This window comes from Enoplosus armatus, chromosome 4 (genome assembly GCF_043641665.1).
Source record: "Enoplosus armatus isolate fEnoArm2 chromosome 4, fEnoArm2.hap1, whole genome shotgun sequence".
Lineage (NCBI taxonomy): Eukaryota > Metazoa > Chordata > Actinopteri > Centrarchiformes > Enoplosidae > Enoplosus > Enoplosus armatus.
In genome coordinates, this window is record NC_092183.1 from 20,965,563 (window position 1) to 20,990,084 (window position 24,522).

Genomic DNA, 24,522 nt, shown 5'->3' on the forward strand with positions numbered 1-24,522 from the left:
TATCTCCTGCTCCCATTCTATAGCACTTACTTGTGCTGCCTCTAAAGGTAAAAACCATTAGGCATTTTCAAGGAAATGTGGGGAGGATGCATTTAATGTGGATATGCTTTAATTTGTAGTTGTTGTTTATAGTTAATAAAAAAAAATTAGTTTATGTGTTCCTTGCTTCTTACTTTTACTTGAGTTTATGTTGGTATTAGTTTGTTGTTCTTCAAAGTTGTTTTATAATGTGATTCCATAAAGTTATTTGATGAAAAACTGTTTTGATTCTTAACCTTGCCTCTGAATTCATCTGAAAATATTGTGTACCATATTACAATGTGAATAGTTTTCACACAATATATTCACTCCATATTCAATGCATTGTCTATTTCAATGTTGTTTTTCTTCACACAAATGCAGATTTTTTTTTCCCCTACCCCTCTGGTGGCTTTTATTTTGAATGTCACACGACTGGAGTTCCGACAGTGTTCAGGCTACAACTTTCCAACTTGACGCAGGTCTGGCCGGGCTGGTAGAAACCTGGCTCCCCCTGCCATCCACGGCACCTCTCCAGCAGAGCTCCACCAACTCCCCACACCGCGCTCTTTGCATTGTGGGATTGGAGACCTACACAGCACACAGGCTAATACTGTGACTATAGCGAATTATAGTACTTCTGCGTTACATTTCAACTACCATATTGGATATAAACTACAAAGTCAGTCCTGATCACGACATAAACACTATAAGAAATACACTACATAATAATACATAAGAAATACACAATAAATGTAAAACTATAGAGTTCGAGAAGATCCCTATCCCTATAGGTCATTGACTTCGACAGACACTATAAGCACAGGTGACACCACTTTTGCTTTGGAAGGACACTGTAGGATCACTGAGAAAAGTCCCATGTAGACAAAAAAGAACAATAATATAAATGTTTGTCGCATTTTACCAAGAAGTTGAGCCTTCAGTGAAAACTTTAAAGACTCCACTTTCTAAATTAAAAGTATATTGTGCTTTAAAAAGGTGCATTAACACCAAGAGAGCACAAAGGTTTATCAGTGTAAACAGGGTAAAGGGACGCTCACTGACAGAATGTGTGGGCATTAATATGAGAGTGTCTCTGAGGATATTTGCTTTCCTTCCAGGATTTCAGATAACCAACATGAATGCAAATTCACTGACAAAAAGTAAGCACTTTCATCAACTTCCCGTAACTATAAAATAGCTTTCTTGTGCTGGCGTGAAGATCATATGCTTTGGCAGCATTTCAGAGAGCATCACAATTCCATATGTATCTGCCAAGTCAGCACAAACACAAGTTTGCTCTGCCTGATCAAACACATAGTTCATATCTGAAGAGCTCATATGGTCTTTGATTCCATGTCACAATTGACAAATGATTGACGACTGAAGCTGCAGAGACACATGAAGTCCAGCTTGGTAGTTAGATTAAAGAATGGCATGACAAAGAAACACATTTGTGTTTCAACATGTGTTGGCCTTTCATCTTCCATGCAATGTTAACCTTGTGTGATGTTAAGGGCATTCACAAAATAAGGTGACTTTATTATTTGCTTTACTTTATTGGAGATCAAAATTCTGTATTTTGAAGATCAGTACTAGAGAGTCATGTATAAACACAACTGAGCCGCATACTTTTCTACTACCTGTCTTCTATTGAGAAAGCAAACATTGTGTTATTGCTGTTATATTGGTTGTAACACAAGCCCTAAACTGAGCTCCTGTCAGCCCACACGGGAGGAACTTGGCATGATGTTACAGGATGTACGACTTCTTTGACTCATCCGGACTAAATTAAGTGTTGATACTGTAATCGATCCACCTAAAATTCAGATTTTACGATTATAAACTGAAAGCGCCAGAAGAGATCACAACAGGACAATGTACTGTATAAATAAAAACGCTATAGTTACGCCAGGAAATGCATCAAGATGCAAACATTGCCAGTCGGGTGTAGAGACTAGATCGATAGATTCGATAGATGACAAACTAAATGCTGTGATAAATTTACCTGAAACATGTTGTTAACAGAAGCATATTACATTACAAGTAAGTGCATTTGGATATTACATACTTGCTCTGATAACTGTTGCTTGTATTATCATTAGTTTAAAACTTTTCTTAAAGCAGAACTCATTTTAGAAAGAAGTGAGGTTGCCACACCTCTGTAGCTCACTCCTCATCTATGCTTGAGGCTAGCAGCTTGAGGCTACATTAGCCGCTACTAGCATAACACACACAAATCTCATTTCTCAATTTTGGGTAAAGTAGGTGTCAGGTTGCAAGCAAACTGCCCATTGTCAGTCTCAACATGTTATAGGAAAATAACACGTTTCTTTTTGAGTTAGACGAGAAGAGTGATAGCACTCTCATGTCTGTGCGCTAACTATGAAGCTACCACCAGCAGCCAGTTAGCTTAGCTTGGCTAAGACTTGAAACAGGGGTTGTGGTAGTTTATCTGCTGGCCAGGTGCGGTGTCACTGTGAGGTTGCCAGGCAACAAGGAAGCGAGTGCTAAGCTAAGCTAACCAGCTGTTGGCTGTAGCTTCATATTTAACGTACAGACATGAGAGTGGTATCAATCTTCTCATCTAACTCTTGGCAAGAAAGCCAATATGCATATTTCCCAAAATGTCGACTAGTCCTTAAAGTTATAATGACTGACTGTGATACCTTTATGTCAGATTGGTGTATTTTTGTCAGACACTCATGCTTTTAACACTTATAAACTGCCTTTTTTTAATGTCAAATGCACTTTGAGCTCAAATTAACTTGCAACTTCAAAGAGAGCTGCTAACTGTGATGCAGATGGAGTGTGAATCGACAAACCGCATACATACCAGAGAAAAGGCAAGCATGTTTATTAGAGTAACTAATAGTGAGAGTTAAACGTGCATGTGCTGCCATCAGCCACATCTTACAATTTCAGAGAATCAAAATACGGCTAAGAAGATCTTTGATGCAACGGCAGTTTGAAACCAGACATTTAATAGACATTTCTTTTTCTTCTTGTGTCACTGATAAAAGAGCTCCCATGAGATGTGCATCAAGCTGTTAATGATAAAAACAAGTTCTTTGCAGAACACGAAAGCCTTGGCAGAATTCACAACATATGGTGATTGTTTATTCATTTGGTCGCTTATTGTTTTCCTCTGATAGGAGGTGAATGACATCTCTGAAACTCTGGAAATCTCCACCCCAGTCTGAGCAGTGACAGCTTAGCGTGGTAAAGTTTGTGCAAAACAGATGAGGCTAAATTAAAACAAAGCAATTGCACACCAATAAAAGATGGTCTTCTGTTGTTTATAGCAGCATGGGGGAGACATGCTGTCTATATTTCTATACTGGTTCACTGGCACACATGTGAGAATGAAAGCAGGACTTGTATTATGATGGGGCTAATTTGAAAAAGCTTCAATCATTAATCATTAACTTGCCCCTGTGATGTGTACATGCCATGGTAGCTCAAGAAATATATAGGTGAGCTTACCGCCAGGACGTAGCGGAAAGGCTATAAAATGAAGTTTATGATTTTTATTAATAATTACACAGTGCAGTTTCTTTTCACCTGTAAGGACATGCTAAAATGTTGTCAGGTTGTGTACAAATGAAATCAGTCATTTACATTATCTGAGATAGGATCCCCAGAACCACTCAAAGTCAGTTGAACTTTCGCTTAGATGCGGCCGACAATAGCTCAGCCTAAACACAGTCTGTTTTAAGATGAGGTGGGGCATTTCTGATCACTCCTCACTCCCTTTCAGCGTAAGGAAATGTGCCGGACACTGTTAAAGCCAGGGATACCTTATGCAAAAGCAAACTGAAGGCAGGCTAAGCCACACATCAGCATGAGAACAAACAGGGAGTCATGCAATCCTCAGAGTGAACAATATCTCCCCCAGGGATGCTTTGCATGATGATTTCCCTAGCAGCTTCTTCATCGCCCCAAAGTGGTGTTTTATTGTCCTCGCTGTTCATGTTTGCATTCCATTGTTACTGGGCAAGTACAAATATCCTCCTTTATGCACAAAAAACCTCAGACAGGCCTTCCACTACGTTTGCCTGAGCCCAGCCCTCATCCATCCATCAGCAGAGCCCCTGTTCTACGCAGGGCCCCCCAAGCTCACCTCACCACCCCGAGCCCGCTCTTTGACATAACGCTGTTGTGGCTTTCCGGGCCTTTATGCTGGCTGTTGTCTGAGGCAGATTGAAGACCCTTTGTGTGCGTCAGCCCCTGTCCTGAGTGGCCAGGAGGAACCTGCTGGGCTGCGAGTGGAGAGACAGGAATGCGCATATGAATGGGCTAGTGTGTGTCGGGCACCTGCTGACAGAGGGACGGCGTGCCTCTATGAGTCTTAGTTCATCAGCGTAACCATCTTGTTCAATTACACGTGCAGCGCGGTGTTGCGTTCCCCGGTCATTCACACTGAATGGGTGTATTGTCACTTCAGTTGTGAAGATTTTGCTGTTTGGTATTGTGGAGGGAATCCTAACAAGTGTGGTGGCAGCTGCTTTGTTTTACTGGTGAATAATCATCACCAAATGCAGCTATTTAGTTCTGCCCTTCTATTGTGCTCCGGCTATATTTCCCATGATGTCTGAGGGCTATGAAGAATCTGATTTATCTGATCTGATTTATACAAAATGAGGGCTTGCAGGATCTTGTCTTCACATCGTGTCTGCCTTTTATGCTCCATTTCTGACATTGAATGAATAAAAGAGGATGTGATATATCAAAGATGTCAGTTTTAGATATAGATCTTTTCCAGCTCCACAAAGTCTTTGTTTGTCCACTTATTATTATTTGAAAACATCTTTTAAAGGACTTTTTCCTTGATCCTTCCCTTTTACTACATCAGTGGTGGAGGTGGAAGTATTCAGATCCTTTGCTTCAGAAAAAGTAGCAAGTATCTGTAAAAATACTCCATTACAAGTTCAGCATATAACATTTTACTTAAGTAAAAGTAAAGTATTATCAGCAAAATATACCTATAATGCAGAAAATGGCCGCTGTGTGAGTGTCACACTATTACATGTTATCAAATTGGATTACTATTACTAACAGATTGATGTGTGAGTAGCATTTTAATGTTTTAATTGGATGAGGTGGAGCACATTTTAATTTCTTTATATATACTCTTGGATAGTTTAATTTACATCACATATGTTGTGTGTAAAACTGTAAATAACTTGTAGATATAGCTTTTTTAGTGGAGTAAAAACACACGGAAAAGTATAAAGTATAAAATAGGATAAAATGGAAATATTAAAGTACCTTCAGTTTGTACCTGAGTAAATGTACTTAGTTACTTTCCATCATTCACTTAAAATTCACACAATAATTCTGAGCACTCACTTCCACATAAAGGCATGACCTGATGATCTCAGCTGTCCCCGGAGTTAATAATCAACACCAACATTCTGATTTCAAATCACTCTATGGTGACGACGAGGAGGAAAATTAGGTGAAAACAAATACAAACATAGTGAAATTGACTGACGTCAAAACACGTTGGACAGTCAGTACAGAAGTGGCTGATGGACCATAAACCCACATCAGCATATTTATATTCCAAATACTGCTATAATTTTATTAGTCCTGCAATAACCCTCTTTGAGGGTTGTAAACACATTGACATATTATATTATATTATATTATATTATTGACTTGTTAGCAAACATTTGCCTATTTACACATGAAGCAGATATCAAAGCAACATTAGCATTCAACATTAGAGGTCATGTTTCTGCCCACCTGCTGAATTAGAAGTCCAATGTTCACTCTCTTTTTAGCTGTTTTTGGTTTCCACTCCTGAGGAAATATCTGGCTCTTTGGCTGCTAAATGCTCCGCTATGTTCACCAGCTAATCATTTGATCCATTGTTATGATATGAATATTGAGTATAGGCTTTAAGGTGGTACTTTCAGGATGAGTTTGGGTAACTGTTGTGGTTTATATCAATTTGTGGGACTGTGAAATATATTGTCTGAAATGTGTGTCTATATCAACAGCAGTCTGTTGGTGAAAATGGATGAATTTGCTATTTGCTATAAACTACAAAAGGAGAAAACAGACCACATAAAAAATAGACATGCGAGTTAAAGCTCAATAGGGTGGATGACAGGCAAACCTGTGCACATGAACAACATGCTGGAAAAGCACAATTGCAGTGAACAAGAGGCACATACAGTAGATTTGCTCTGCAGATTTGGCCGATGATACATAATCATCTGATTTCTAACAACAGTGTGGTATGATGGGACCTAGATATATGATCCCAAAAGCTCCATTAATTGTCCTCTGACTCATATGGTACCGCTTATGGTTGTCTGGCCGTGCTTTTGAGAAGATTACATCTCCATAATCAATAAAAAGAAACTTAACCATCCACCACAGAGTCTGGGAAAAAAACATCTGGGAAAATAAACTTTCCCCCTCAAATATACCCACAATAACACAAAACTCACAGCATGTTCACTGAGCACAATTTCCTGAGGAAACTTTTACATGATTATGGTCGCTGGTAGGGACGTTTTGACGTTGTCCAGATGTGTTGGTTGCATTTTAGTCCAAGTGTGGCTGCAGGAACCCAAATTCCACTGACATGACTTCCATATCCAATATTAAAATGACTAGAAAATATTAATATTGTATGTTGACCTACAAAATCCATGTATCACATGGTCCGCTTTGTGTTTGGCTGGATCACCTGACAAGCCTGACGTTTCCCACAGTCACAGTGCTGATTGCCTGGAAGAGCTGAGCTGCGGCCTCTGGACTCATGGCTCTCATCACCTGCTGACCTGGAAAGTGGGAGCGCAAGATCTGCAACATCACTTCAACCAGCAGACGACATGCTGCTTTGAAGTGGGAGTGGACCTAAATTGGATTATGCAGCATCTCTGAGGAGCAGCTCCCATAGATTTGATTACACACGCCTCCTTCACCCAACACCCACACTCCTGCCTCCCCCATGCAGATGAGACGACGTGGGGCAGTCCTCCATGCCAGAGTCTGGCACTCCACTTCTTAATGTGTGCCCATCTGCCAGCCATTTACCTGATTACTTCGGGATAACTCAGACAGGTCAGTCTCTGCCAGGGTAGCTGGGAGGCCAGAGAATGGCTTTAATTTTGTACAGGAGGACACAGGAAAGATAAGGACCAGACGACCCTTTTATCTGTGAAAACAAGCAGCCAGATATCACCAAAATGGAGAAAAATGACATCTGGCAGACTGGAATACAATAGTGAATTTCATATTTTTTGTAGCCGCAAAAACAACTTAATTTTGCAGCTTAAACATAATAAAACTGGAGAAATATGCACAGAGGACAAGCTCATCATCCACTCTCTGGCTAAAGTGCTGTCTAAAATAAAGTCCCAAGCACTGACTTCAAATCCTCCATGTAAGCGTGGCACACAGACCACCTTCTATTTCTGAGGAAAATAACATCCAGTCCTAGTTTAACTTGGGCTCATTATGGTGGAAGTGGGTTCCAGGGCCAGGAAGTTTCATTGCTTTCCAAATAAATCTAAACAGAGCTGTAATCCAAATTCCTCATCTTGTGGAGTCCTCCCCAAATCCTCACAGTATGAGAAAGCTCTGAAAAGCTAGGCCTAAAAAAAAAAATCACACCATAGCCTTCTAAATATCACTTGTGGTATCACTTGTACTGACAGAGAGAAACGTTTTTTTAAAAAGTGTGGAAAGGGTCTTTTTTTCTTTCAGACAAAGCTGCTCATTTTCACCCAACACGGGCCAGTTTCTGATCCTTTCCACATAAAAGGGCAAAGCAGCTCTTAAATTCAAACCAGCTCATGAAAAATTATCCAAAAAGAATGAGGCCCTTTAATATTCCTCTGGTTTTACCCAGTGACACAGAGGGTTTTCATTACCTCGCTCACTGCTAGCAAATCTCAGACATCAACTTTGATTATGTTACATAGAACCTGGCAGGGGAACAATCAGAAGGAGCTGTGGGCGGGTGTGATAGTCTGTGTGCCAGTCAAAATTACTGGTTGGATTCAAATAGCATAATGTGCATTGTTTTTTTCTGCCATTTAGAAACCAAACGGGGATATTTTCAAACCAGTCTCCTTGGTGACTAGCGAAAAAAAAAAAGCTGAGCAAACCCCTGCTATTACTGACATGTGGCACTCAAAGTTACAGCTCGTCAGCTGTGTGGAAGGAGGAACTTGTCACTGAGCGTAAACAGCTCTCTTGGCTTAGTTCTCCGAGCTAAAATGCCCCCATCCCACCCCATCTACCCCCCCCAACACCCCATCTCCTTGTGCTGTGTGGCGTCAGCTGCAATGAGCTCCAGATGTGGCCTGGCACCCCTCCAGTCACGGCACTGGATGTGGTTTGAAGGTAGTTTGGAAACACCACCCACCAGCGGACCCAATGAAAGTTCCTCAGACTGCAGTGAGAGGTTTCTGTCGCGGGTTCGTATTTGTGCGGACTGCAGGATCACAGAGGAAGTGCAGTGCTGCCCTGCACATCTGTGGAAGGCTGGGAGGAAAAGGTATCTGCCTCTTGTATGCGCATGTGTTACTTATTGAACATGCTTTGAATAAGTAAGTACATGAGACAATAGTTGAAAGTATTTCCATCTGTCTCAGTAGATATGGAAATATCAACATCCTTTATTCACCCGCAGGCTTCCATCCTTTGGTCCCTTTGCATATTATTACTGGTTAAAAAAAAGCACTCAGTAATGTGTGCTGCCTTTGATAACTCAAGAAAGGATGAGTCATCTCAGTGAAAGTGGCAAGACAAAAGCAAATAACTGCTAATCCTTTGACAAAAGTTTGACAGTAAAAAAAACAACCTCCTAGCACAACACTTTTCTTTAGAAAGACCTATAAATAATGTGTGATGGCGAAGCTATTATTTAATTTAGCTTTGCTTTTCCATTACAGGTCACAATGATACGCAAAGAGGTATCAATAACGGCAGGCATAACAAATTAGCAGCCAGGTTGGTGGACAGTTGTGTGGTTTGAGGCCATTACTTCACCAACATTACAAAGACTATCAACCATCAACATCTGCCCTCAGTGTAGAAAAGTGTTAATGCTTTACACCAGAAGCAGTAGGTCCCAAGAATTTGCTAACACTCTCTGAGACATAAAACTAGAGCAGTAGAAGCAGTTGAGACATGTTGCATGTTGTTACAGTAGCGACAGGTCACCTGTAAAATATGTAGGCTGAGCATGAGTGTTCCTAAAGACCATGTCAAATGGTCAAACACCTAATGACACCAATGTGTCAGAATTACCTTTAAAAACATCTACAAATCTGTTGCAGTGCTTGATTGATACCTTCATTAGTACACAGTAAATAACCCAGCACGTTGGCATAAACATAACTTGGCTGAACAGTGATGTCTTATTATCAGCTGTAACAGTTACACCGATGCTTTTCTCTCTTTCTAACAGTTACCCCGTTTAGTTTTCCAACGGTGGAGGATCGAATGAGGTCACTGTGTTTAAGCTGCCAGCTAATTCACATGCTGTGCTGGAAAGAAAACACATGCTGCTTTTAAGACGACAGCTCCCCCTGCTGTTGCAGATTTAAAAAGCCCAGCAAGGATCACTTCACATACATTTGCCCAAGTTAAATAAATGAAACAACACGGGCAAGATGTTGGCCTCCAGTTTTAATACAAACCGCCTTTTCAAACAAGCACATTAACACACGTTCAAAGTAAACAATCATTAATGCTGCAGTGAGAGGAAATGCTGGTGTTGGAACTGCACAAATGTAATATGTGACTAACAACAAAGTCCCTGAGCCACTTGCAAAGAGCTTGTAAGGTTTCTGCCCCCTCAAAGTCAGATCATTTCATATCTTACACAGTGTGTTTACAAGAGAAACTTCAGCACTCATGTTATGTTTCGAGCTCATGTCATTCGTTTGATTTTAGCAACTCAGCATGCCCCAGATGCTGTGTAGTCTGTTGTCACCTAGGTGATTTTAAGAGTTCCTGCAGATCTCCCTGTGGTGCCAGCTGGTAGGGTAGCTGGAGCCTCTTGTTCACCTGGCTGCAGAGAGCTGGACAGTGCTCAAGAAGCAGCTGACACACTTCTTCATGACCCCGTTCTGCAGCCTGCTCAAGCAACAGTGTAACAAAATACAGGCAGGCGGTTAAATGATCATGAAACTGTCTCTCCGGAATGGTTTTAAGATGTTATTGGCGGCTATTCTGTACCTTATGTAAAGGACATGCGCCATCGTCGTCACAGAGCATTGGATCTGCTCTGTGGTGCAGCAGGAGTCTAACCACATCCAGATGACCGCAGTAAGCTGATCGATGGAGTGGTGTGGCACCGCCTGGTGTCTGGGGAGATGCACAAGCACCATTCTCAAGAAGAAACTTGCATACAGCCTGATGACCACTGCGACTTGCATAGTGCTGAGACAAAACACATAAAAAGAAAAATGACGCAGGAATTTAGATTAACGAGAACAGTGGACACTACAGCACTTCCAGCCAAACATCGGCCCAGCAAACTCACCAGAGCTGTGTACCCAGCTGAGTCTCTCAGGTTAGGGTCTGTGCCCTTCTGCATTAAGGACTTGACTCTCTCCAAGTCCCCATCCATTGCAGCAGACCAGATACCTGCATTAATGAATGACACACAACACGGCACTACACTTCATCTGACAGATCAGTCAAGTCAGAAAGACTCGAGTAATTTAAAGAAAAGCAAAATATGCACGTTTGAATGTGGAGGATGTCAACTGACAGAAAACAAATATTTGAAATACTCTGCCATGCTGTGACTCAGCCACTACATGCCTAACATATGAATGCAAACCTCGTTCAAAATCCATTTCATTCAGCGTCTGGTGAACACTGGCAGAGACTGGATGGGAGCAACACGAACAATGGTGTCTATCAGACGCCATTGTGTTATCTGGCAAAACAGGATAAAACAGCCCTAGATTCAATCAAAGCTGAAGCTGAACACTAGCTTTAGAGGCACAGGCATGAATTCACATTAAGCTGACAGTTCCGTGTTTCTTCTTCTATCATGTGGTCGACAACTTTGTGGTGCGTTGCCGCCACCAATAGGACTAGCTTCCAAACACACAAGCCCCAAAGTAAAGTCAGGACGCCAATTAATTTTTAACCGAATGACAAAAAAATATTTTAGGTTAAAATTCAGATACAGCTTGAAACCTCGCGAGTTGCCGTTATGTTTCTTACAATACAAATCGAAAACACGTCTGCACCAAGACCACCAGACGTATGAAGCGAGCGTGTACGTGTCTACGTGTACACGCTCCGACCAATTGCAGAGCTGCAGTCAGAAGGCAGCCTTCAGGTGCTCTGTGATTTGGTCGGTTTGTCGTCCGAGATTTGTTTAGGAAGACAAGCTGCGGCACAAAACTTTGTGCTGTGGTGGAGTAATGGTTATCAAAAGCGAACTATTGCATTGCTGCAACGGATCATAACAATTATTTACATACCATCAAAAACATACTCATCACTTTTGCTATTATTTGACGATATGACCCATCTTTTCCCTTCCCTTTAATGTCTTACATTGTCATTAGTACAATTTATTTATGTGATACCCTGACAGTAAATGTGGTCTTGAGGGTGGAATATTAAACTTTTAGCTATACCAGCTTGGGACAACCTATCGTGTTTTTTTCCCGATAGCTCATGAAGGCATCTTTTGTCTCGTGTTGTTGTCTGGTGCAGATAGCTAGCCAGCTTGAATCGGCAAGCAAAGTGTTAGCTGGCAAACGCCACATTATTGTTGAAATTGTAACAAAGTGCTTATAACCAAAGCGCCTAAAGAATGAGAAGAGTTACCTTATTTGTTAACGGGACATGTAAAAATGGCAAGGTAGGTTATAACTGTTCAGTGTGGCAGCTGGGCCACATAATGACTGGCTTTTTCCACTGAACATACGTGTTTCATTATAGCTAACTAACTTATGTTACACTGCACGTACTACGTATTACCAACAATAGTCGCATGAAGTCACGGCAAACGTTAGTCTTTATGACATTACTTCTACCCGGAATATGACCGTAACTGTTGGCCCAACATCGTTCACGCTGCTAAATGCGACTCATTAATGTTGTATTAGACAGGAGTGACCCATTTTGTTTTAAACTTAAATCCTTGACAACGCACTCATTTTCAATCTTTTCTTTTTAGGTTGTAGCAGTGTACGGGACCTTGTCCGACCTACTTTCCGTAGCAAGCAATAAGTTAGGAATCAAAGCCTCCAGTTTATACAATGGAAAGGGTGGTCTCATAGATGACATTGCCCTTATAAGGTAAGCTCACACCATAATAATAATACATACGTTTTACATATGCGCTTTATGAGCATTTCAGCTAATTCTGTGACTTGTCTGTGCATCTTGTGTTTCCAACAGAGATGACGACGTGTTGTATGTGTCAGAAGGAGATCCGTTTATTGGTGAGTGCTGCCATGACTGCTGCAGGGGTCTCATCCACTGTCAGTGAAAGTATGAATATGGTCTCGGAGACTGTCATTCTTCCTTTTTTCTACATTACAGACCCTCAAAATGAAGCCAAGGTTACATCTGATCAGCACGGAGCACACACTGATTGGCTGACCCTTAATATTGGTGGTCGTCCCTTCACCACCACCAGGTAACTGTGGTCTTAATGCTGCTTTCACCAGTAATGAACACATTGAAAATTGTGCTATACCACAATGTATATTTATGTTTTTTTCCTGTCAGAGTCACAATTTCATTCATTGTTTTCTGTTCAGGAGCACCTTGGTCAGCAAAGAGCCAGAGAGTATGCTTGCTCACATGTTTCGAGAGAAAGGTAAGTTATGGTTACAGAGCGGACTAGCCAACAGTAAGCATTTCATATTTGTTTTATGTGAGCCGTCTTTTTGAATGGGTCTTCTCAACCTCTGCGTTTTGTTCCAGATGTGTGGGGGAACAAGCGGGACGAGCATGGGGCTTACCTCATCGACCGCAGCCCTGAATACTTTGAGCCTATTCTCAACTACTTGAGACATGGTCAGCTCATTATCAATGAAGGCATAAATATTCGAGGTAAGCTTTTTTGACGAATCGTAAATGTTGAAGTCTACCTGAGTCACTCGGAAGAGGGTCATTCAAAAAAAATTCCCTCTGTAATTTCCTGATAAAATGTGAAAATAAGCTTGGATTTGTAGCATTGTGCTGAATGTCTTCCAGGTGTCCTCGAGGAGGCTCGGTTCTTTGGAATTGAGCAGCTTGCTGAACAGCTGGAGGTTGCAATCAAGGTAATATGAAGTGTGTAAGGTAAATATTTAACACTCAGTAATCATGCACCGTGACTTACCAGGCGCTTACTTTCAAAACAGAACTCCCAGCCACCTGAGGACCACTCTCCCATTTCCCGCAAGGAGTTTGTTCGTTTTCTTCTGGCAACACCAACCAAGTCAGAGCTCCGCTGTCAGGTATAGCTAAGCGAAAATGTTTTCATTTACCCCGTCAGCTCACCATGTCAAGTTTACCATTTGACTCTATGCTGCTTACTGCTTTTAGGGTCTTAATTTTAGTGGCGCAGATCTGTCCCGACTTGATTTGCGTTACATCAATTTCAAGATGGCTAATCTCAGCCGCTGCAATCTAACACATGCCAACCTGTGCTGTTCCAATCTGGAGCGGGCTGATCTTTCTGGAGCCAACCTGGACGTAAGTCTGAAAACTCTTTTCTTCTGTCGGCACTAAATGATTCATGTGCACATACAGTGTCAGCAGACACGCGATAAGTGCAGAATGCCTCCCACTGTCTCGCTGTGGGGAAGCGAACATTTCCCTCTTCTGTTTGAGTTGTGTGTGTCATTTTTGTGTTATTTTTAATTGTTGGCCTTCCTGCTGGTGAACAATGGACTTGGCTTTTGCTTTTTGGCCACTTCACACCTGCTGCCCCCTCATTTGTGTGGAGGAAGGGCCACTCTGTTCTAAAACATGTTTGCCAATGGCACACACCTACTCTCACATTCACCTCTTTAAAGAAATAACAAGCAGACTGTTTTTTTTCCTCAATCTGGTAACTTTACATACAATTTATTGTAGGGCGTTACTCAATATGAACCTCCAAGAACATTCTGAGTACTTTTGATCTTTACGTTGTCTTTTGCAGGGTGCCAACTTACAAGGGGTGAAGATGCTCTGTTCCAATGCTGAGGGAGCTTCTCTCAAAGGATGCAACTTTGAAGATCCATCTGGACTGAAGGCCAATTTGGAAGGTAATCCATCACAATTCGTAATCAAAGTAGAAGTAGTTCCACATTTGTAGTCATGTTTTAACCAAATATCTTTGTGATCAGGTGCTAACCTGAAAGGAGTTGACATGGAAGGAAGCCAAATGACTGGTATCAACCTGCGTGTGGCCACTCTGAAAAATGCAAAGCTGAAGAATTGTAACCTGCGGGGAGCCACTTTAGCGGGGACTGATCTTGAGGTGAGTTAGGGCTGTCACAAGGGATTATAGATAAAAACACACAGCTTGCAATCTTATCTTGATTTAGCTGGGCTGTAAGATTAGTATGTTTTTGGGTGGACTTTGCCATGTATTCAACATTTAGGACTGGCTTTTTGAACCTCAAGTGTGTGTTTGATAATCAGTTTATATATATATAAATAAATATCAAGTTAATCATTTTTCCTGTAGGATAACATAACATTTTAACCAGACATGTTGAGGGTTTACGCAAGCCATTGGAATCTTACAAAAAGTAACAGGACTAATCCATAGCACTAGAGCTGAAATGATTAGTGATAAACAAAGAAATCTGTAATCATTTTGAGAATCGATTCAAATCGTGTTTTTAAGCAAAAATGCCCAAAATGAATAGCTGGTAATGTGAATATTTACTGTTATAGACTATTTGTTGGACAAAACAAGCAATCTAAATATGCCAACTTAAGATCTGGGACATTTTTCACTGTTTTCGGGTAATTGATAGACTAAAATGATCAGTTGAAAATGAAAGGCAGGTTAATCGATGATTAAATTAATTGTTAGTTGCAGCTCTGTACAACATTTTCTAACACATTACAGTTCTCCAGTTACATTGCAGGTTTTTCACGGGACACATTTAATCCTCCTGTCTCCCATTTTGTCTCTGCTGCCTCTTTGCAGAACTGTGACCTGTCCGGCTGCGATCTACAAGAAGCCAACCTGAGAGGGTCCAATGTGAAAGGAGCCATTTTTGAAGAGATGCTGACCCCTCTGCACATGTCACAGAGTGTCAGATAACTCAGCACACACACACACACACACACACACACATATACCAATCCGGTGTGGGCTACAGCTGGCTTCTTTAATGCTCTGTTCCTCCAGCCTCTCCCACAGTATACTCCCCTACTTTCAATCTCTCTTTACCTGTCTGCAGTACAGGTATTTGTATGCACATCCCTGGCATTCCACCTATATTATGTTAGCTTTAAATATCTTGCACTAGAATTTATTCAGGGTTGTCAATGTATGTATGTATGGTAGGATGTTTTGAAATGTTCAGCTGCATATATCACCAAAACAAAATAATGTTCCTCGTGTATGTAGATGTGTCTGGATGCAATCCAGTGACTATACTCATGTAATGTTTTACATAATTTATATTCACGTTATATTACTTGACATGTTAGTGGGAGTCAAAATCATGTTCTCTGTGTGCAGTAAAGTTCAGAGCACTGAGCTTCACTGAATGCTGCTGTAGCAGATATAGAAGGGGTCACTTACCAATAACTGTGTCGTTATACATATAAATATTCCTCTTTAAGTATTTAACTTAATTTTGCTGGATTCAACATATTATAAAGAAAGCAATGCAAGCCAAAGCCATAACAATAGCACAGTCTAAAAGGCTAAAAGTGCTGTTAGTAAACTATGCGACAGGCTAGTTTTAAACACAGCTTGGGTATGCAATACATGATGTACAGCTGTGAGGTTTCTCCTTTCCTACTTTTAAATATTGTGTTCTTAAAAAGCTTTCCCTTGTTATGCGTTCTGTGAATCTACCTCTTTTTTTAATCTGGTGTGTGAGTGATCCACAATTGCATGCATTTGACCGTGGCACTGCTTATTGTAATGTTTATGTTTAAGTCATTCATTATTCTTCAGATTTCCAACAGAAAATAATCCAACGCGTGTGCTTTTAAAAGAAAGCCACTTTCACATTGTTTATGTTGTCAAAGTGGGTTTGCCTGGAAACATACTCCATGTATCGGTGTGTATCACTTAATCATGCTTTGAACTTATTTGCACAAGTGTATGTTAACTTGTAACGTATGTTATACCTTTTTCACCAAAAAAATGTTTGGTGCTTGTAATCTTATGTAAATCAAATCCAGTGATTCCAAAACTTCCAAAAAAAAAAACTCTTATCGGAGTCGGCAGGTGTTGTCAGCTGTTTTGTCAAGGATGTCACTTCAGTTCTCTACTGGACAGTGTCTGTTTGCATGTGTGAAGAGCTGTACTCGTCTTTGACTGGTGAAGTTTCTCTGACTGTAGCTCAAAGCTGCTCTGATGCAATACTATTCACTCAGTTCAATCGTAGGTACCCAGCCTGTGAGAATGAATGATGAAGGCAATCATATTGTGTATTTCACCTTGAGCGTGAAAATCAATGGAAGAGCTATGGTTATTTATTTTAATACATCTCACTGAATGCAATATGGGGCAATGGTTGGTTTGTGTTTGAGGCAGGGAGCGGTGGAGGTCTCCCTATCTATGATTATTGCACTCAACCGTGGAAATATATTTCCATGAATGACTGTTATAAATAAACTGCTATGAAGAAGAAAAAGTCATCTGATTTTTAATCATTTGTTGTGTCTCAGTTGTTAATAAATGAGTGTTTTGTACATTTTAAAATGCATCGTAAAATTACCAGAAAATGACTGGGAACATTGTTGATACGTGTCCCATGTAGCTTGTTCTTTTTGTGGAAGGGCAAAAATCACACACACACACAGAGTGTAATCTTTTAAACAGCTCTGCAGGTCGCCAGTAAGTGTTGCTTAATCCCACTTTGTCACCCCCTGTAGTGAAGTGTTGGGCTAAGAGGAAGGGAGGCAGCATAGGCTTATATAAACTTTGGAAAATCATGTGCAGCAGGATTCACAAAGGACAGCAGACAAGAACAAGCCAGAGAAGCCTGCCTGCCTGATGCACAGAAGGTAAAACATTCAGTGATGGGTGAAATACTATAAATCTGAGCAGCTTCGAGATAGAAGATCAGCGCCACGCTCATGTGTGCAATATATTTCCCCCTCAGAATGGCTACAAAAACCTTGGCGCTGTGGCTGCTACTGGTGGGGACAGTGACACAGGGCTGCTGCCAGCACTGGTCATATGGACTGAGCCCAGGAGGGAAGAGGGACCTGGACAGCCTTTCAGACACACTGGGCAATGTAAGCATTTCTCAGCCTCCTCACACTTTCCCTTAGCACTGCTTGCTCCTCTTTGCTTTCGCACATACTCATTGTGATTTTTATTTCTTCCACAGATCGTTGAGGGTTTTCCACAAGTGGACGCACCCTGCAGTGTTTTGGGTTGTGCAGAGGAGTCACCTCTTTCCAAAATGTACAGAGTGAAAGGATTTCTTGTAAGTTTGGCTCATTTGTAATTCTCTGTAGTTCGTCTGTTGACGCATCTATCAATACTGTGAAGACTGCCAGACGTTTTACCTCATGGTTCTGATAAAGTTTTCATCTGTTCCCACACATTTAATCTCTTGCTCTCTTTTAGGGAAGTGTCACCGACAGGGAAAATGGACACAGAACATATAAGAAATGATGATTCTTTTATTCTACAATAAATTATTATATTAGCATATCACCGTGGTTGTGGTTATTGTATGCAACAGCAACTTGCTTGTATTTCTCCAAATACAGAGTCACTGCAATGTCTGGGAGGACTTCAAATCCCAGTTTAATTTTGATTTATGTCCCAGCAGTTTCCAACTTCCTGATTGCATGGAACACAGCAGATTTGTACAACAAATATTTTCACCCAGCAAGAAAATATCTTTGATTCAGACTGGAAAATGGTTTTGGCTAAAGATCAAGTCTACAGCGTCCATTTCGAAGATAAACACAGTACAACATAGGCTGCAGGAGAGAAAATGATGTTGTTTCATTCAGGATATGTGATGGACTTTATTGTACATGGCCTTTTGTTATATATATATATGGGATTTAACTAAATATATTTAGCAAACAAAAATATGATAGGTGAGTAGGTTCTCTTTTAAATCCAGCAGCAGAGACAATGGTGTAAAATGACAAAACACAGTTTAAAAACCGGGCTGCTGGACCTTTGCCAGTTTTCTTTTAAAGAAGTGAAGGTGACGCACAATGGCCGACAAGCTTTAACTTTCTGAAGGCATAATGCCAAAAATATACCACTTATGGTTGTGACTGGAGGGACAAGACTGGAGGGACACTTTTGACTTGCTAATCAGTGAGTGCTTCAAACAGCAGCACACAAGAGTTTAGTTTATTCATCTTCAGCATGTAGATGAAAGAGAAATCACCATTATCTGTGTCGTAAAATGTATTTGACAACAGTATAGATCATAGGGTGAAAAGGTTCCAAATTATTATAATGAGCACTCCGGCCGCTGTATGAGCCTTTATGATGTGTTCATTCTAGAACTCGCTGCTCCACTTTATAAGCTCCAGCTTCAACACAGATCACTCACTTCACCTCAGAGCCTGGACTGAGAAACATGGGTCTTCAGGGGAAATTTACAACCAACTACTGTACAGTCATCTGTTTCTTCATGCAATATCTGGCTCCGGCAGACGCAGAGACAGCAGACACAGAAGAAAACAAGGTAAGACTTTGTCATTTGACCAAGGTAAACCTCAAAAATGTTTTTTAAGCACTGCGCTTATCTAGACCAACGTACTTTTTTCATTTAGTTGTATTTTATCTCTTTAAGTTCGAACAAATTAAAGAAATCTTTCCTTTTCTAGAAACCACTTGAGTTTTAACAGTGATGAGTTATTGTCATATGCAGTTGAACATAAAATGAACCCACAACAAAATCAGTCAAGAACAGGTGTGGTGGAGTGTTGCGATTATTTGCTGTATGTGAATAAAAACACACAAAAAAAAGCAGTAATGTGAAGAAAATGTGTGGTTTTAGTAGGTCATTTATGAAGAGGAGTGAACTAAACGTGTGTTTCTTAAGTTTACTTCATACTTTGTACTTTATACCTCCAAGTGTGAGACAAATCCCGTGTGCATGATAACAGGATCTAAATGGAATTCAGCCATCATTGATTTTATCATTTACCTGCGCTTTTCCTACTGCCACATGTCAAAATGTGTTCTCAGAAAAAGCCTGTTTGATGATACAAAAACCTTCAAGTACTAATCGAACTGGAAGTAACGTTGAGTAAAGCTTAGGCCCTGGCTCCTCCGTAACGTGAACACTGCTTTATACTGCAGTGCCCAGCTCAGTTTCTCTGACTCCCTGTGATACACCTGCAGCCAAACTGTGTTGTCTCTTTGAGAAGTAGCTGCGTTGATGGACAGTTTTATTTGACAGCAGATGTGACTGTGTGATTGTGACTTTAGCTAAACACCTCATGTACCTTTCAAATCTTTTAGGCTTTTAGGAGAGTGACAGGAGGGAAGTGATGCTGCCCAAAATCACAGAGGAGATTCGGGAAGATCACGAAGGCGGACAGCGGCGGCAAAGTCAACCACGCTACTCTTTGACTGGCTCCGACAGGAAAGCAGGGAAGAAACATTTTTCGTAACCCTTCTAGCATCCATTTCTTATGATCTCCACCCTTTTTATCCTGCGTCCTCCCTACTGTACCTCCTCATCCTTCCTATTCTTCATCTTCTTTCTTTTCCTTTCATCTTCCTCTCTACTGTATCTGTCCTCCATCTTCTTCTTCGTCTTCTTCTACTTCCCTGTTCCTTTCCATCGTTTCTATCCTTCATTCTCCCTGTTTAAATCTCCACCCTTCCTCTCTGTCATTTTATCTCCTTCCTTTTCATCCTCTCCTCTATCTTCCTCTCTCCCTCTCATTGACTTCATCTTGCTCCCTCTTCGATCCACCTACCCTTTCTTTCACCTTCTTTCCTCCACCTCTCAGCTCTTTCTATCCTTCCTGGATGGGAGATGTAGGCCCTCTCTCATCCTTCTTGACTTCCAGTCTTTCCTCTGTCTCCCTCTCCCATCCACCTCCCATTTCTCCTTCATTTTCCTTTCCCCACCCTGTCTATCCTTCATGGATGGGAGATGTAGGGCCTTCTCCCATCCTTCTTTGTCTTATTTTTTTATTTTTACCACTTTACCTTTCAAATCCTGTCTGTCCTTCATGGATGGGAGGTAGGGCTCTCTCCCATCCTACTTGATTTTTCTATTCTTAAGTTCTTCTCCACCCTTTCTAAATGGATGGGATAGTGAGAGCCATTCATCTTTTCTGTCCCTCATCTGTCTCCTCTTAATTCTTTCTGTCCATCTCCTTTCCTTTATCGTTCCACCCTTCCTTTTCTTCGTTGATGGGAGAGGTGGTGTCTTCTCCCGCCATCTTTATCCTCTTTCCTTTAACCACCCTTCCTGTCCTTAATTCTTCTTTCCTTTACCTGATCGCTCCTCCCTTCTTCTCCTTCATGGTCATTTTCATCCTTTATCTACTTCATCTTCCTTCCTTCAACCATGTGCCCTTCCACTCCATCCTTCATTACTTTCATCTTTCTTTCTCTTTCTTAAATGTTTCATCTACCTCTCCATCTTAACTGTCATTCGTCTTCCTCTCAGGAAAGTGGAGAAGAATCATTTTTTCTTGCCTTCTCCTCTTTGTCTTCATCTCCGCCACTCGTCATTTCCTTTTTTTCCTTCTCCACGCTTTCTATCCTGCATCCTCCCTCCTGTACCTCCTCACCCTCCCTCTCCCAACTCTTTTCTCTCCTTATTTTCCTCCCGTCAACCTTGATCCTTTAACCATCTACCCTTCCTATCCTTTCTTTCACCTTCTTTCCTCCACCTCTCAGCTCTTTCTATCCTTCATGGATGGGAGATGTAGGGCCCTCTCTCATCCTTCTTAATCCTCTTTCCTTCAACGATTCACCTCTCCTCTCCACCTCTTGCTCCCATCGACTCTTCCTCCCTCCTTCTCCTTTATGGTCATTTTCATCCTTTATCTACTTCATCTTCCTTCCTTCAACCATGTGCCCTTCCACTCCATCCTTCATTTCTTTCATCTTTCTTTCTATTTCTCAAATGTTTCATCTACCTCTCCATCTAAGACTGATTACCTGCATATAAATCTGCACAAACTGTACATACTTTATATGTTCTGTGTATATATTAATTTTTGTCCCCCATATTTTTTATATCTCTATTTATAATGTGTATATTGTTTTTGTTTTTTTTAGAAAATACTTCTAATTATTATTGACACAGTGCTTGTCTGATGTGTGTTTCTGCACCTTTCTGTCTTTGCTGCTGTGACTTGTAAATTTCCCCACTGTGGGATTAATAAAGTCTATCTGAATCTTAATCTTACCTGTCAATCGCCTTCCTCTTAATTTTCCTCCCGTCAACCTTGATCCTTTAACCATCTAGCCTTCCTATCCTTCATCTTCCTCCCTCTTCCATCCACCTACCCTTTCTTTCACCTTCTTTCCTCCACCTCTCAGCTCTTTCTATCCTTCCTGGATGGGAGATGTAGGCCCTCTCTCATCCTTCTTGACTTCCAGTCTATCCTCTTTCTCTCTCTCCCATCCACCCAATTTCTCCTTCGTTTTCCTTTCCCCACCCTGTCTATCCTTCATGGACGGGAGATGTAGGGCCTTCTCCCATCCTTCTTTGTCTTATTCTTATTTTTCTTTAAAAACACTTTACCTTTCAAATCCTGTCTATCCTTCATGGATGGGAGGTAGGGCTCTCTCCCATCCTACTTGATTTTTCCGTTTTTTCCTTTTACTCTCTCTCCCATCCACCTATCCTCTCCTTTCGTTTCCTTACATCTTCCTTTATTTACCTTGAGGTTTGTTCTATCCTTCATGGATGGGAGATGTAGGGCCCTCTCCCATCCTTCTTAATCCTCTTTCCTTCAACGATTCACCTCTCCTCTCCACCTAATGTCTCTTTCAACTTCCATTGATCTCTCCACCCTTCCTCTCTGTCATTTTATCTCCTTCCTTTTCATCCTCCCCTCTATCGTCCTCTCTCTCTCCACCTTCCTCTCACCCTCTCACTGACTTCATCTTCCTCCCTCTTCCATCCACCTACCCATTCTTTCACCTTCTTTCCTCCACCTCTCAGCTCTTTCTGTCCTTCATGGATGGGAGATGTAGGCCTTCTCTCATCCTTCTTGACTTCCAGTCTATCCTCTTTCTCCCTCTTCCATCCACCTGATTTCTCCTTCATTTTCGTTTCCCCACCCTGTCTATCCTTCATGGATGGGAGATGTAGGGCCTTCTCCCATCCTTCTTTGTCTTATTTTATTTTATTTTATTTTTTTAAAACACTTTACCTTTCAAATCCTGTCTATCCTTCATGGATGGGAGGTAGGGCTCTCTCCCATCCTACTTGATTTTTCTGTTTTTCCTTTTCCTCTCTCTCCCATCCACCTATCCTCTCCTTTCGTTTCCTTACATCTTCCTTTATTTACCTTGACGTTTGTTCTATCCTTCATGGACGGGAGATGTAGGGCCCTCTCCCATCCTTCTTAATCCTCTTTCCTTCAACGATTCACCTCTCCTCTCCTTCATCTTCCTCCCTTTATCATTTGCCAGTCATCTCTTTCAACTTTCTTTGCCTATCAACCCTTCATATCCTTCATCTTCTTTCATGTACACCACCTTCCTTTTTATCTTGTACTTCTCCACCCTTGCTAAATGGATGGGATAGTGAGAGCCTTTCATCTTTTCTGTCCCTCATCTGTCTCCTCTTAATTCTTTCTGTCCATCTCCTTTCCTTTATCGTTCCACCCTTCCTTTCCTTCCTTGATGGGAGAGGTGGTGTCTTCTCCCTCCATCTTTATCCTCTTTCCTTTAACCACCCTTCCTGTCCTTACTTCTTCTTTCCTTTACCTGATCGCTCCTCTCTTCTTCTCCTTCATGGTCATTTTCATCCTTTATCTTCTTCATCTTCCTTCCTTCAACCATGCGCCCTTCCACTCCATCCTTCATTTCTTTCATCTTTCTTTCTCTTTCTCAAATGTTTCATCTACCTCTCCATCTAAGACTGATTACCTGCATATAAATCTGCACAAACTGTACATACTTTATATTTTCTGTGTATATATAAATTTTGTCTGTATTATAATCTGTATTTATAATGTGTATATTGTTTTTTTTTATTTTTACAAAATACTTCTAATTATTATTGACACAGTGCTTGTCTGATGTGTGTTTCTGCACCTTTCTGTCTTTGCTGCTGTGACTTGTAAATTTCCCCACTGTGGGATTAATAAAGTCTATCTTAATCTTAATCTTACCTGTCAATCGCCTTCCTCTTAATTTTCCTCCCGTCAACCTTGATCCTTTAACCATCTAGCCTTCCTATCCTTCATCTTCCTCCCTCTTCCATCCACCTACCCTTTCTTTCACCTTCTTTCCTCCACCTCTCAGCTCTTTCTATCCTTCCTGGATGGGAGATGTAGGCCCTCTCTCATCCTTCTTGACATCCAGTCTTTCCTCTTTCTCCCTCTCCCATCCACCTGATTTCTCCTTCGTTTTCCTTTCCCCACCCTGTCTATCCTTCATGGATGGGAGATGTAGGGCCCTCTCCCATCCTACTTAATCCTCTTTCCTTCAACGATTCACCTCTCCTCTCCACCTAATGTCTCTTTCAACTTCCATTTATCTCTCCACCCTTCCTCTCTGTCATTTTATTTCCTTCCTTTTCATCCTCCCCTCTATCTTCCTCTCTCTCTCTACCTTCCTCTCACCCACTCACTGACTTCATCTTCCTCCCTCTTCCATCCACCTACCCTTTCTTTCACCTTCTTTCCTCCACCTCTCAGCTCTTTCTATCCTTCATGGATGGGAGATGTAGGGCCCTCTCCCATCCTTCTTAATCCACTTTCCTTCAACGATTCACCTCTCCTCTCCTTCATCGTCCTCCCTTTATCATTTGCCAGTCATCTCTTTCAACTTTCTTTGCCTCTCAACCCTTTATCTCTTTCATCTTCTTTCATGTGCACCACCTTCCTTTTTATCTTGTACTTCTCCACCCTTTGTAAATGGATGGGATAGTGAGAGCCATTCATCTTTTCTGTCCCTCATCTGTCTTCTCTTAATTCTTTCTGTCCATCTCCTTTCCTTTGTCGTTCCACCCTTCCTTTCCTTCCTTGATGGGAGAGGTGGTGTCTTCTCCCTCCATCTTTATCCTCTTTCCTTTAACCACCCTTCCTGTCCTTAATTCTTCTTTGCTTTACCTGATCGCTCCTCCCTTCTTCTCCTTCATGGTAATTTTCATCCTTTATCTTCTTCATCTTCCTTCCTTCAACCATGCACCC

At 41.2% G+C, this 24,522-nt stretch overlaps 3 protein-coding genes across 3 annotated transcripts; 2 read left to right on the top strand and 1 right to left on the bottom strand.

The window, feature by feature from the left end:
* Positions 1-9,678: 9,678 nt before the first annotated feature.
* ankrd39 (ankyrin repeat domain 39) lies at positions 9,679-11,100 on the bottom strand. Its single transcript, XM_070904933.1, has 4 exons — positions 10,841-11,100; positions 10,538-10,641; positions 10,231-10,434; positions 9,679-10,128 (listed from the first exon to the last, which is right to left on the bottom strand). The coding sequence occupies exons 1-4, from the start codon at positions 10,929-10,931 to the stop codon at positions 9,982-9,984; spliced, it is 546 nt and encodes a 181-aa protein (XP_070761034.1). The 5' UTR covers positions 10,932-11,100; the 3' UTR covers positions 9,679-9,981.
* Positions 11,101-11,833: 733 nt separating this feature from the next.
* Positions 11,834-15,280, top strand: kctd9a (potassium channel tetramerization domain containing 9a). The gene is made up of 12 exons (XM_070904625.1): positions 11,834-11,881; positions 12,200-12,321; positions 12,424-12,467; positions 12,568-12,664; positions 12,789-12,847; positions 12,955-13,083; positions 13,228-13,295; positions 13,377-13,472; positions 13,561-13,710; positions 14,162-14,267; positions 14,349-14,482; positions 15,164-15,280. The coding sequence occupies exons 1-12, from the start codon at positions 11,834-11,836 to the stop codon at positions 15,278-15,280; spliced, it is 1,170 nt and encodes a 389-aa protein (XP_070760726.1).
* A 1,914-nt stretch (positions 15,281-17,194) lies between these two features.
* On the top strand, positions 17,195-17,824 carry LOC139284057 (progonadoliberin-1-like). The gene is made up of 4 exons (XM_070904213.1): positions 17,195-17,205; positions 17,304-17,439; positions 17,535-17,633; positions 17,777-17,824. The coding sequence occupies exons 1-4, from the start codon at positions 17,195-17,197 to the stop codon at positions 17,822-17,824; spliced, it is 294 nt and encodes a 97-aa protein (XP_070760314.1).
* Positions 17,825-24,522: the final 6,698 nt, after the last annotated feature.

Bases quoted from the DNA above. Each gene is read 5' to 3' on its own strand.
- ankrd39 (XM_070904933.1), bottom strand. From the start codon at position 10,931: ATGGCGTCTGATAGACACCATTGTTCGTGTTGCTCCCATCCAGTCTCT. The intron at 10,642-10,840 runs GTTTGCATTCAT...TCATTAATGCAG, and splicing joins TGAAATGGATTTTGAACGAG to GTATCTGGTCTGCTGCAATG. The intron at 10,435-10,537 runs GTGAGTTTGCTG...GTTTTGTCTCAG, and splicing joins CAGCTGGGTACACAGCTCTG to CACTATGCAAGTCGCAGTGG.
- kctd9a (XM_070904625.1), top strand. From the start codon at position 11,834: ATGAGAAGAGTTACCTTATTTGTTAACGGGACATGTAAAAATGGCAAG. The intron at 13,084-13,227 runs GTAAGCTTTTTT...AATGTCTTCCAG, and splicing joins TGAAGGCATAAATATTCGAG to GTGTCCTCGAGGAGGCTCGG. The intron at 14,483-15,163 runs GTGAGTTAGGGC...GCCTCTTTGCAG, and splicing joins TAGCGGGGACTGATCTTGAG to AACTGTGACCTGTCCGGCTG.
- LOC139284057 (XM_070904213.1), top strand. The intron at 17,440-17,534 runs GTAAGCATTTCT...TTTCTTCCACAG, and splicing joins TTTCAGACACACTGGGCAAT to ATCGTTGAGGGTTTTCCACA. The intron at 17,634-17,776 runs GTAAGTTTGGCT...GCTCTCTTTTAG, and splicing joins ACAGAGTGAAAGGATTTCTT to GGAAGTGTCACCGACAGGGA.